This window comes from Gopherus evgoodei, chromosome 7, assembly GCF_007399415.2.
Source record: "Gopherus evgoodei ecotype Sinaloan lineage chromosome 7, rGopEvg1_v1.p, whole genome shotgun sequence".
NCBI classification, from domain to species: domain Eukaryota; kingdom Metazoa; phylum Chordata; order Testudines; family Testudinidae; genus Gopherus; species Gopherus evgoodei.
Window position 1 is genome coordinate 110,876,333 of NC_044328.1, and position 13,090 is coordinate 110,889,422.

The 13,090-nt window shown below is 45.9% G+C and overlaps 1 protein-coding gene across 4 annotated transcripts in view; it reads right to left on the reverse strand.

Moving 5' to 3' along the window:
* Positions 1-1,666: 1,666 nt before the first annotated feature.
* GRIP2 (glutamate receptor interacting protein 2) overlaps positions 1,667-13,090 on the reverse strand; it is a 495,093-nt gene continuing 483,669 nt past the window's right edge. For all 4 annotated transcript variants that reach the window (XM_030569621.1, XM_030569620.1, XM_030569619.1 and 1 more), the window contains exons 22-24: positions 9,454-9,693; positions 6,599-6,745; positions 1,667-4,007 (exon numbers count right to left, since the gene is read on the reverse strand). In XM_030569621.1, the coding sequence (XP_030425481.1) occupies positions 3,813-4,007; positions 6,599-6,745; positions 9,454-9,693 (582 nt within the window). In that variant the 3' untranslated portion in view covers positions 1,667-3,812. The remainder of the gene's footprint in view (positions 4,008-6,598; positions 6,746-9,453; positions 9,694-13,090) is intronic.

Consider the following 13,090-nt stretch of genomic DNA (forward strand, 5'->3'; position numbering starts at 1 on the left):
CAATGACCTGACCACAAATATCTCTATACAAAGATTAGGTAAATTAGGAGGAATTATCACAAGCCAATCAGGGGCTTGATCCTGCAAGGCACTGATCATTCTGGGCTGGATCCAGCACAGCATTTAAGCATCCAAGTGCTCCTACTGACTTCAGTGAAACTACAGATCTGCTTAAACCTGGAGACACTTAACAGCGTAACAATGTGGCTGTAAAATGATACTGCCCAAGGCAGCAAATTGAACAAGTGTTAGGTTATGTCTGCACCGCAGTTAGACAACTCCGGCTGGCCCATGCCAACAGGCTTGGGCTGTGAAGTTGTTCAACTGCGGTGTAGGTGTTACGGCTTGGGCTGCAGCCAGACCTCTGAGACCCTCCCACCTTTCAGGTCCTAGAGCCCAAGCCCAAACTTCCACTCCCACTCCTGGGTCTGTTGGCACCTAATTGCAGTGTAGACATGCACGTAGTGGCTTGGGCAGCAAAACTGTACAGCCACACAGTTACGTTAAGTACATGCTGTAGGGTGACCATCTTTTCAAAAGACAAAAGCGGGACATGCAGGACTCCGTGGCTCTGCCCCTACTCTGCCCTGCCCCCTGACCAGCCCAGAAGCAGAGCTGTGGTAAGAACTGCCCAGAGAGCCCAGGCTGCAGTGGGCAGCCCCAGACCCTCCACTTGCCCTGGGTGGGGGGACCAGTTGCCTGAGAGCAACCTCTGGCTTTTGTCCGCCCCCACCCTCACCCCCTGAGGCACTTGCCCAGGGTAGGTAGAGGGTCCAGGACTTCCCTTATTATTGCCCGGCTCTGGCGTCCGTCCGTGCCATGGGGTAGGGCTTCATATTGAAAGGGGGGCTAAGACCCACCTCAGACCCCTCCTCGCCCCACCAGGAAGAGGCTGGCACTACCCCTGAGCCTCGGGCAGGCGCAGAACAGGGCCACAGGTGATCCGGGACAAATGCTATCCCGGAATAATTCAACCTGGGACTGGAACTTGAACTCTTCATTTCAGGACTGTAACACCCAATTCAAGTTAGTCTCAAGGTTGAATCAGAGGGTTTGACATAGGTACAGAAGAGTCATCTACTTCAAGCTTATTGTGCCACATTATACTAAAGACTGAGGGCTGCTTTTAGGGGTAGCAGCACATGGAGCACCATAGGAAACCATTACAGATGTGTTAGATCTGGAGCTGGAGCCCATGGATATTGAAAAATACTACGCTCTGGGTTTGAATTTGTGCCTTTCTCTAAAAGCACTCCTATTTCGCCAGTCTAAGATCAGATCCAAACTCACAAAGCATTTCAGTCAAACTCACAGCCAGGTTGGGCCTGGTGCAAACATGTAGGGAAGGTTCAAGGAGCCTTTACTCACAAGTTCCAGGGACAAGAGAAAGACCCTGTTCTGATGTGGGGGAAGGGAAAGGATTTCTCCATTCTAGCAACCAGGAAATTGAATTCTCCACAAAGGGGAAGGGAGGAGAAGGGAAGGCCACGTCCCTAATCACCTCTACATTGAGTGAATGAACGTGCATGCCGGGGAGCAGGCTGGACCATCCAACCAGCCAGTATTATCTGGATTCCAACCTTTAGCAGAAATGGACTCAAGAACAAGGCCAGATGCATTTCACTTGTTTTTATTTATTTAAAAAACAAAGTCATTGCAATCCCAGTTAAATACAGAGATTTACAAATAGGTCCAAAACAGGACTAAAATATTCTTTGAAATGCTGTACCTTTAAATATTGTGCTTTCATAGATACATAAGAAAATTAGCATATAAAAATACTTTACAAGGAATACACTCTAATATATGGATAAAAATACACATTTAAGTAATGCATTTCAGTTTAGTATCATTCAAAATGCATAGGAAGGGATACAAGGACCAAGTTGTTTTTTTAAAGCCTTTTTAATAAAAGTCTTCATCAAAAACCCATTAGAAGCCACACTGAGCTTCCGCCTTTTAGAATATTGCATATAAAAACACTTTCGGCTATACTGTCAATGCTCTGCAGTATCAGTTATGGCACATTATCTAGTTATGGCAGCAATGGTATGGGATATTGCATACTTGAGATGAGAATGGTTGCACCTACGAATAGCTGAATGTGAGAGACAGTTGCAAATTTGGCTAGAGTACAGACATGGGAATTAGTCCTGGCTCAGCCTAGGTGGCACAATGAACATTTCAAAACTACATGGTATCCCGAATACACAACAACAAAAATAGATAAATAAAATGAGAACAAGCAGAAGGAGGAGACCCAGTTCCGCTAAGAAGGGATCTTAAAAGGATATTCCCCTCCCCCAGGAAAAAAAACAGGCCCTTATAACATCAGTTAAAAAATCATAATAAAGTGCAAATACATGAAACATGGAGCAGGTGATCACATTTGCCATGTAAAGAAACTGACACATGCCAGCGATTTTGTGTTTGGAGACGAGAAAGGAAGAGATCACGCCCTTGGTTGGCATCGCAACTAGTTTGCTGCAGGCAAATTTTTAAACCAATTCAAATATCACACCCATATCTTCTACAAGGAGCTGGGCTGGGTGCAGGGACCTAGAGGGTGAGGAAGAGCTACCGAAAAAGGCATCGTGCTTACAAACCACAGAGAGGTTAACGATAGGCAAAGGAGGGCAGCTATGGCAGACTACAGGGAAGTGTCCAAAACCCGTCAGACATTTAAAAAGGTGTACACAGTTGTACTTGCACTAAGGTGACCCAATCTGGGGCACACTTGGGAACTGGAAACACAACATCAATCTAGCAGAGGGCTTTTCGTGCCAGCATTTGGCAGGAGACAACAAGGATTTATTTATTCAAAACACTGGAAAAAAAATAACCCCAAAGTTGGCCTGAGATGAATGTTGTTCAGTTGTTTACTTGGAGAAACAACCCAGGTTTTCAATGAGAGGAATCTCTGTGATGGTCTATGTGAACAAGAGGGCTAGTGATTCAGGACAGCCATTCAGTGACTTTCCTGGATGCTGTGTTCTACTAAGCGCTCTATAAAAATGTATGAAGAAAGACAACCAAATTGTGTCTTGGAGTCAACTAGGAGGACAAAGTGCTTCCTTGCATTTCCAAAGGGGTGGGTTGAGGAGGGAAGGATTTCCAGCTAGAGACAGAGACGCTGATCAATCAAAAGGATTTAGCTTTCAAAAGAAAGTGCATCTAGCCACTAGCAAGTGAGTTTTGAGCTGTGCTTTAAATGGGACGTAGTGCTGCCTAGTGGGTGGTGAATGTTCAGGTGGAAAGGGGATTTTCAAATGTCAGATTTGGTGGTAGTGTTTTAAAGAGGCCTGGGAAATGAAGTAGGGTTTCCTTTCAAAGAAACCAGTACATGATTAAGAAAGCAAACAACAACAACAACACACACACACACACACACAAAAAATAGCACCATGTGTGTTTAAGGGATGGCCAAGTCCTTCAGGATGAGGGCGTTAGAGGGGCAAGGAGATGATCCACTCTCCATGAACCCATGCACAGTGAAAGCTCAGGCCTACTGGAGTTGAACGATGACTGAAGGTTGCCCTGCCAAAGGTGAATCACCCTGGATGCTGTTTTCTGTTATCAGCAGCCCGTTTTACCATTTGCATTAACCAAGGTCCACGCCGTTCATCTGGTTTAGCTTGCACCTTCAGAGCAGTGCCTGGTGGTCCGAGAGTCACAGCGAGTTGCAGACCCACCCGCAAGTTACGTGACATACAGCATTACAGTGACCAGTGCAAAAACAGAAAACCACAATGGATACTCATCAGCTTCCCACCACGGCAGGGCCCAAAGGTACGTTCCATTCAAGTCTTCCCTCAGAGTGTCTGCATGCTCATTTTGACCTCCACGCTCAAGGACTGTGGGACCAACTCCCCACTGGCCTCCAGCTGGGCATTGGCAGCGAGTGCCAGGGGATTTCGACTAATGACTAGGTCCAGTTTGTCTCCTGCCTCGGAAATCAGTGGAACAGCCAGACAGCAGTCAAAGTCTCTTGTTCGAATGCGATTTACCTGCCAGAGGGAGGTCGGGGGGTGTAGTGGGAAGGAACAAAAACACATTTGTTAACTGCAAAACCCCAGAATGCCCCTAGAACTGAGACCTGGCACGGAGAGGAATAAAGCCTGTCCTGAGGCCCTGAAACTCCTTCAGCCCTGAATGGGATTTACCGGTATGGTAGGAACTGCAGCACCAGTCAGATCAATGCACCACCTAGTCCAGCTATAAAGTCTCCTTCATAGGAAAACTATACAATCCCACAAATAGAAAAGACAAAAAACTCACTGAGCTTCCACATTCTGCAGGGTTCAGATCTGCGGGGTTTGTTTCAGGCGGATCTCTAATCCAATCTCATCAGATCTTGGATCTGGTATCAAAACAGAATCTTTGCCTGCTTTGAAGTGCTGTCCTACTCCCCAACATCATCAAGCTCCTTCCCAAGCCACAACAGATACTCCACCTATCGGCACAAGCAGCAGCAGGTCCACATTTTCATTTTATATCCAGTTTAAGCCTGGTCCTGATTCTCAGATTCTGAGCACCTGCAGCTCCCACTGACTAACTGAAAATAAGAGTGCTCAACAACTGGGAGAATCACCCTTCTGGTCTTCTAACGCTCTACAGTTAGATGAACAGAGCAGCATCTTTCAGCAGACATGCATTTGTGTGGATTATAGGCACCTGTTTAAGATTTTTTATATACATACTCAACTAAAAAAAAAAATACACATGCATTGTAGAGACTGCTAAAAACAAGCTCTGTTCTTCCAAGGATTTGCAGAGCATAGCTGGTGTGCAGTGGAGGTTTCTAAGGCATTCTCTGGAGACCGCAAGCCCTTCCTGCAGGACTCAGAAGAAAGAGCCAACTTTTCCAGCTGTTTTCAGTGGAAGTTCAAACCTATTCCAAGGTTAAATCACCTGCAATATGAACTACTTAGGGGCAAACCCTCCCCCTCCTGTGATTAGCCAGAGAGGAGCTTGATGCAGGGATGTCCCCAGGGTTGGAGACTGGAATTTCCCTTCCACCTCAGCCCCCACCTCACCAGAGCTGAAGTAGCATTGGAGCAAGGCTGGGCCTCCTTTACAGGGCAATGGATGGTGGATCCATCCCACAGGCTCCTCTGGGCTCATTAAGTGCCCACAGAGCTGCACTCAGTGACACAGGATGGGCTCCCCAATTGCCAATTGGCACACGTGCTGTAGAACTGCTCTGGTTCCAAGGTAGACAGGCCCCTTCACAGCTGTGGAGGAAGGAGTGACAGCATCTACTCCTCACTGAGAAGTGATCTAGGAAGACCTTTAGACTATCAGCTCCATGTTGAAGCATCTTCAGTGCCCCTTCTCTGTGTTTTTCCCTTGGATTCATCTATAGCACTATTTCTGCAAAGTCCTCATTCAGCACAAGACTCAATGCCAGTACAATAGCTATAACAGAAGACAACCTTGTCAACTTCTATGTCTACAATGGACCAAGAAGAGACATTGACGTTGGGCATTGTCACAGTCTCTGCTCCCATTAAGATTTCATGCACATACACACAGAACGCTTGGCATTCACTTGGATAACGACACATCCGGCATTCATCAGAAATGCGGCTGCAGAGCCTAATTGGTGCAAGAACGTACAAGATGCTAATCTTTTATTTGAGGCTGAGAAGGAATAGCTGTATAGCAGCCAACTGGCTACGAACCATCACAAGCTCAAATAAGGCTCCCTGTGTTGCTGCCAGTTTTTCAGTTACCGGATGTATATAATATATTTCAGCTAATTTGGGCACTAACTCCTCTCCTCACTTAAAATTAGTAAAAAATAAAACATCCTTATGAGAGTTTCAAGACTTCTAACATGCTTACAAAACCTGCATTTCCAAGCGGCAATGTCTGCTCTAGCTGACTGCGCTCTCCCTATTGTTATTGGACTTGAGCTTGCTGCACTACTGCTATATATTTAAGTCTCTTGGAAATATCTAAAGCCAATCCTCACCCATCCCCCATTTTTATTCTCTTCTTGGTGGTCAAATATATCTGCACAGGTTGTTGACTGTGTTTACTGCATATTGTATTTAGTCTCTGCAGCAAATATTCAGGGGATCGGGAGTCATTAGGGGAAGTGAGTCTATGAACAAAGTTCACTTGAAGAGTAGGTTCCCTAGAATTCTCTATGCATACGCCAAATGGTTATGTGCTGAACTTCACGCATACCATTTACATCCATATGGAAGTGCACATGCGGTCTTACTTTGACTGATGTGTGAAACTCTGGTATACCTGAGTACTCCCCCTGATGCACCAGGGAAAGGATGAACAAGACTTTACACCTAGCACTAGAGAGAAATCTAGGTGTTGTAGTCTGGATCTGGATGCCAACTACCCCAAAATGTGAAATTATGATCTGGAGCTCAGGTCCTATCTGCTACATAGTAATCTCTCAGTGTAAAACTCTAGCTGGCTCCAGATGCACTGTAATGCTAAGGGCTGAGTAGCTAGCTGCCTACCTACTAGCTTTTATAAAGCTGGTGTCACCTTAATGGAATCTTACAAACCTCTCTCCATCTCAGTCACTCACTCATTTCCTATCTCCAGAGATGTACTTTGCATCCCTTACCTGAAGGACTCTGTCGTAAGGTTTAAGGCCACACTGATCAGCTGGCCCATTGGGACGGATCATATTTACATAGACACCTTTCTCCAACAGGCCATCAGAAATGCTGAATCCAAAGTCTTCACTCTCTGGGTCCTTGTGGAGCGTCATCTGCATGGAACGGCATTGAACAAGAAATTCTAATGCAGTATGAGCCACAGATACGAGAAAAGCATGGCAGGAACTCCTCAGGTAATGTGTGCAGTACAGTGGTGTGATTCTGCTCTGAGTCTCCTGGTGGGGTTTTACTTGGACTGGGGAGTAAACATTGGTTGTCTATTAGAATTGGGAGGAGTTTAAATTAAACTTGTGCACACACGGCCAGCTATTTATACAGGGTCACATGTTCAGATGCTTTGGCTAGGGGCACATAAATCACAAACAAATCTTCTGCCCTTGCTTGGGGGAAACAAGAACAAAGTTTAAGTAGAGTTATAAATCACAAGTTTTTGGATAACCTACAACTTCAATATTAAGTCACAAAGAGGTGGACCGTGCTGGTCAAATAATGGAATTTTTAATCAATGGGGCAACTCATATTTGCTTTGAGCTACCCTAGGCATCTTGTGTGTCCACCAGGCATGCTTACAGTGCTGAAAATCTGAATGAAATTAATCGACAGACATTAGTGTTTCCAAGCAGGTTGTTGAATTATTTACAGATTCTTCATCTTGGTGGCTTATCCAATAGCTTGCTTCAGAGACATCACACTGATGAGTTTTACCACCATTAAGAAAATGTAGCAAAACGATGAAACCACAGTCTCCTCAAAATTGGGTCAGTGTTCACAATTTGTGACAGTGGATTGGGGTGCGACTAGGCTGCAAACTGGTCCTGTTTTCAGCTTTGCGCCATTTTGGTTTTGCCCTTCTACCGCCTCAATCTGCTCTGCTCTATCCTGGACGCTCCAATGTTAGGAATTGCCAGACTGTGGCGTTATCAGCACCGACAGCCAATCACTGAGTGAGTAGCACCAAATTCATAACAGTGCTGGCTGGGACAATAGAGCCCAGCCAGGAGCTTCTGCCTCCCTCCTGCTTTTCAAGGACTAGAGCATCTCCACCACCAGCCATTCAGATAGCTGACACTGAGCCAGCTGCCTGGGGTCAGATCAGAGAAGAGCTGCTGTACTGTGCTGAACCCATTGGAAGCCTCTCTCCTCCCTTCTTCCCTCCTCTCCAGCAGCAGAGGCAGCTGGTAGCTCATCCACCCCACCAGTGAAAGCCATATTTCTGCCTGACAGGAGACACATCAGGACAGTTCTTTTCAATGCCCCCAGCCAGCCAGAGAAGCAGTGGCCCTCAGCCAGTGAGAGCCAGCTCAGCCAGGAGCAAAGCCCAGCACACCCTATTTTGAGTCATTTTGGCAACACAGTTGGGAATTGTGGGGTTGTGGGCACAACATCTCCCCACAAATTAAATCCAGAAGGTGGAGGCAGTGTATTACTGCCTCACTACCATCATTAGCTACCTGTGACAAATACCATTGTAGTCTCCCTTTGCCCCCAAGGAGCTTGGCATGCAGGAGCTATGCTCTAGCTCAGTGTTAGACTTTGACCTAGTAAATACAGAGGGGTGCAAGCCAAAGTTGGCATTAGAATTCTCCCAAAGTTTGGTGATGTGAGGTAGAGATTTAGGGTCAATATGTCTGAGTCCATCTCTAGGTGGGAGCAAAGACTTCTGCTGCTGTGTTCTAGTGGGAGGCCGCCTTCCCATTAATCTGACACCCTGAGAACATGTACCAAAGAGATAAATGAAGTGTTAATTCAAAGTGACATTTGAAATGTTTCGTTTGACCCAAATGAAATATTTTTCATTGGGGGTGGAGTAGGGGAGGGAACCATTCCTCCCCTTCCAGTTTCAGTTCAAAACCAACCAATTTATTTCATTTTTCAGTTTGGTGGCTGATCCGGGAAAATATAAATAAAATATTGGCTCAGCTGTAGACATGGCTGACTTGTATTACGTCAGGAACAAATCACAGAAAACTCACTTCCTAGCAGAATATTTTTCCTGCTGCCCCTTTTGGCAGGGAACATGCAGCATAAGCAGGGCTGGCTCCAAGTTTTTTGCCGCCCAAGCAAAAAAATTTTCCTGCGTCCCCCCAGCCCTGCCCCAACCGTGCCCCTTCCCCCCCCTTTCCAACCCCTTCCCCAAATCCCTGGCCCCGCCTCTTCCCCCGGGCATGCCGCATTTCTCCTCCTACCCCTCTCTCCCAGGCTTGCCTCAGGGGAGAGGTGGAGCGGAGATGAGCTGCGGCAGTGGGGGGCGCGGGGCGGGCCGCAGGAAGTAACCTTGAGGAGGGGACAGAGGAACCGCTCCCCTCCCAGCTCACCTCCGCCTCCTCCCCCAAGCGCGCTGCCACTCCGCTTCTCCTCTCTCCCTCCCAGGCTTGCAGCAAAACAGCTGATTCGCATGGCAAGCCTGGGAGGAAGGGGGGAGAAATGAAATAGCGATGTTCTAGGGGGAGGAAGGAAGCAGTGGAGTGGAGGTGAGCTGGGGGGGGAGTGGTTCCTCTGGCCCTCCCCCTCCGGGTTACTTCCTGTGGCCCTCCCCCCTACTGCCACAGCTCACCTCCACTCAGGGCTGGCTCCCAGCTTTTTGCACCCCAAGCAAAAAAAAAAAAGCCAGAGTGCCGCCCCTTGGAAAGTTCCACCCCAAGCACATGCTTGGAGCACTGGTGCCTAGAGCCAGCCCTGAGTATAAGGGCAAGTTCCCTGACAGTCTGTCTTTGCAATCCCCACTGTAACCCTGACAATGTTATTTATAACCGAGGGATCCTCAGAATAACGCTAAAGTGAACTCGTTCTAAACACAGACCTTGTGCAGCTCGAGAGGGGTTGGAGACATGATTTCCTGCACCACCTCCTCAATCTTCTTCATCTCCAGATTCCTCTCATTCTTCTTGGTGGGAGCGATGCTGCTGTTGCTCTGCCCTTCATCGCAGCAGTTGGAGTTTCCTTTCCTCAGTGGGCTCAGCCCAGACTCACTAACAGAGTCCACGAGCAGTTTGCTCCCTTCCAGGCCTAGACTGTGCACGCTCCCTGTCATGATGGATGCCTGTGGATAAGATAAGTTAGTTCAATTGGGCTAAACAAAAGTTTGAGTGCCAAGAGACTGATGGACCCTAGAAGAACAAAAGCAACTGAGAGAGAAGCAGGTGACACACAATGTTCAGCACTAACCACAGGAGATGTAATTCTGACCCAAATGGTAGAAATGTAGTAACTTCTGGCTGACTACAGGAGCCACTTACAGAAAGGGCAGGCATCTTGGCAAATGCTCTTTGTTTCTTGTCAGAAATCTTTAGCCAGTTTTTCCCCCATGGAAAAACGGAGGGATCGTTTTTGATAACACACACTTGTACACATTTTATGTACACACACAAAATGAAGGTACTTGTTCAAGGAACTGATAGAAAAGAATGCTGAAATTAGTGCAGATCTAGCTGCAATTCCCTTAACACAACCATCAACTCCCAGCAGTCTTTAAGAGGAGTTCAAGGTTATCTTTTCATGCATTCAGAATGGTCAACAGACAATGGAACAAGCTTATAATCAAACTATTGTACAGAAAAGTCCTTTATCTTTTCAATACATCAAAATATGCAAGTTATACTGCCAGCTACAGGTTGTTTTGAGCAAGGTTAGGCTTTCATGACAGAGAGAAGTTTCCTTCAAACAGTCTGGGCCTGGAGAAGTGATCTTTTTCCTCCTGAAACTGGTTTTCCTCTTAAGTGACAGGTTTTGCTTTTGTTTCACAGAAACTCTAGGTCATATTATAGACATCTTGGGAAGGACATTAAAGGGTCTGAGACACTGATTTGCTGACACCACTGTAGTTCACAGACTAACAGTTCAGTGAGGCAGCACCAGGGAAATGATATTGGCACACACATTATTGGGAAAGATGTAGACAAACTGGAGAAAGACCAGACGAGAGCAAAAATTTTTATCAAAGGTCTAGAAAACACTGCCTACAAGAGAAGACTGAAAACATTGGGTTTTTAGTTTGGAGAACAGAAAACCGATGGGGGAACATGATACAATAACTCCTCACTTAAAGTCGTCCCGGTAATGTTGCTTTGGTAATGTTGTTTCGTTGCTGATCAATTAGGGAACATGCTCATTTAAAGTTGCGTAATGCTCCCTTCTAATGTCCTTTGGTAGCTGCCTGCTTTGTCTACTACTTGCAGGATGAGCATCCCCTTGCAGCTAGCTGGTGGGGGCTTGGAACCAGAGTAGACCGGCAGCCCCCTATCAGCTCCCTTCTCCCCTAAGTTCCCTGTGCTGTAGTCACCCAGCAGGCTAGCAATTGCAACTGTTCCTCCTGCTCCTGCCCTCTGCCTTGGAGCTGCTCCCTGAGACTCCTGCTTACTGTGCTGGGGGCGGAGGGGGAGGGAAGGAAGAGGGAGGCTAATGTCAGGATGTCCCTCTCTCTCCTGCTCCCCGTTTATCCCATCTTCCATAAAGCAGGGCTCAGGACAGAGGGAGCTTGCAGCAACTGGTCTCAGCAAGCTGATCTAATTAACAAGGCAGTGTACTTAAGGGAAATGCGCATATCTCCCTCCATTTCCCTGCCTTGCAGAGTGAGAGAGTTAACCCTTGAGGGCTCAGCCAATTGCTAGTTCATCATTTAGCAGTAAGGGAAATATCCCACCCTCTGACTCCTCCACCTCAACCAAGCTTCACAATCATCATCACTGTGTACCAGTATTAAATTGTTTGTTTAAAACTTATACTGGGTGTGTGTGCGTATCTATATCTATACCTATAGTCGTGTAAGTAACTATAGTCTTCTGTCTGGTGAAAAAAAATTCCCTGGAACCTAACCCACCCTATTTACATTAATTCTTATGGGGAAATTGGATTAGTTTAACATCATTTCACTTAAAGTTGCATTTTTCAGGAACATAACTACTATGTTAAGTGAGGATTTACTGTAACAGTCTTCAAGTCCATAAAAGGTTGTTATAAAGAGAAAGGTGATAAATTGTTCTCCTTAACCACTGAGGACAGGACAAGTAGTAATGGGCTTAAAATGCAGCAAGAAAGATTTAGATTATACATTAGGAAAAAAATTCCTAACTGCAAAAGTAGTTAAGCACTGGAACTAATTATCTTGGGAGGTTGTGGAATCTCTACCACTGGAGGTTTTAAAGAACAGGTTAGACGAACACCTGTCAGGATGGTCAGAAAATACGTAGTCCTGCCTCAATGCAGGGGACTGGACTAGATGACCTATCAAGGTCACTTTCAGACCTACATTTCTATGGATTATGGGGCAAATTATGGCTTCTTCATTATGCAAACACACAGGAAATCTCCTCCTCTTCAGCATCCTTGTGCAGAAAGAGCTCAGAATGCTTCAAGCCAGCACTCTTTGAATGTAAGGGAGTGAGAGCCACTGACTCTGCAAATAGGGCTAAATACCCTGAAGAGATGTGACTGGATTGGACAAGCAGCAGGAGGCAGACATGAGGGGAGCACATGCTACATGTGTTCTAGAGATACAACAAAGACAGCAAGCAACATACTTACCCCATGCCTGTGCCTGCCAATTCGGAATAAAACCTTAAACCAGCTGCACTCTGATTTTGCACCATCTCCCTATAACAGAGCTCTGGGAATTTATGGCATTAAAAAGGATTGGAGGATAGTTTCTCGGCATGCCCCCATCCTTCCAGTTTGCCAGCCTGCTCTGTTCTTATGAACAGGAAAGGGACTGAAATATACCAGAATCTGGATCACAAGGAAGGATTCTGATAGGTTTTGATACTATACCTGCTTCCAGAGCTGCAGTATGTTGCATGTGCATTTGTCTGCAATGGCTAAGCAAGACAATACCTTGAGTTCCACAACAGCTTTTCCAGCAAAGAAATTAGGATTTTCTCAGGAGTGCTGGAACAATTCATATAGTGGGGATACTGAGAGCCATTGAACCAAACTGTAAATCCTGTAGTGTATATAATGGAAACCACTTCAAGCTAGGGGGGTGCGGCAGCTCCCCAGCACCCTTAGTTCCAACATCAATGGATTTGATATGTCAAGAGGTGGCAGCCTTCATTTAGGAAAATTGATCAGGCCTTTAAAAAAGTTAATATGAAATTAGGTAGCATTTAGGACCAGTCACCCTTCACAGCATCCCTTTAAAGAGCCCTCTATGCAGAAAAGTCTATTTGGCAATGTTTTTCATTAAAGGGATTATACTGCTCAAAGCTAAGAAATGAATCAAGAAATCAATGTATGCAACCTCGACTGGCTCTAGGTCACACAATCTATTTAAATTAGTAATGAACATCTTAATTCCAAGATTCAAGCTCAGAAGTTCACTTGAATGTCAACAGGCACAAGAAAAAAAAAAAAAAGAAAGGTAGGGAGCAGATAGCAAAGCAAAGCTCAGCAGTGGCAAGTCAATGACCAGTCACTGGCGTGCATAGTGAAAGAGCCATCTGATT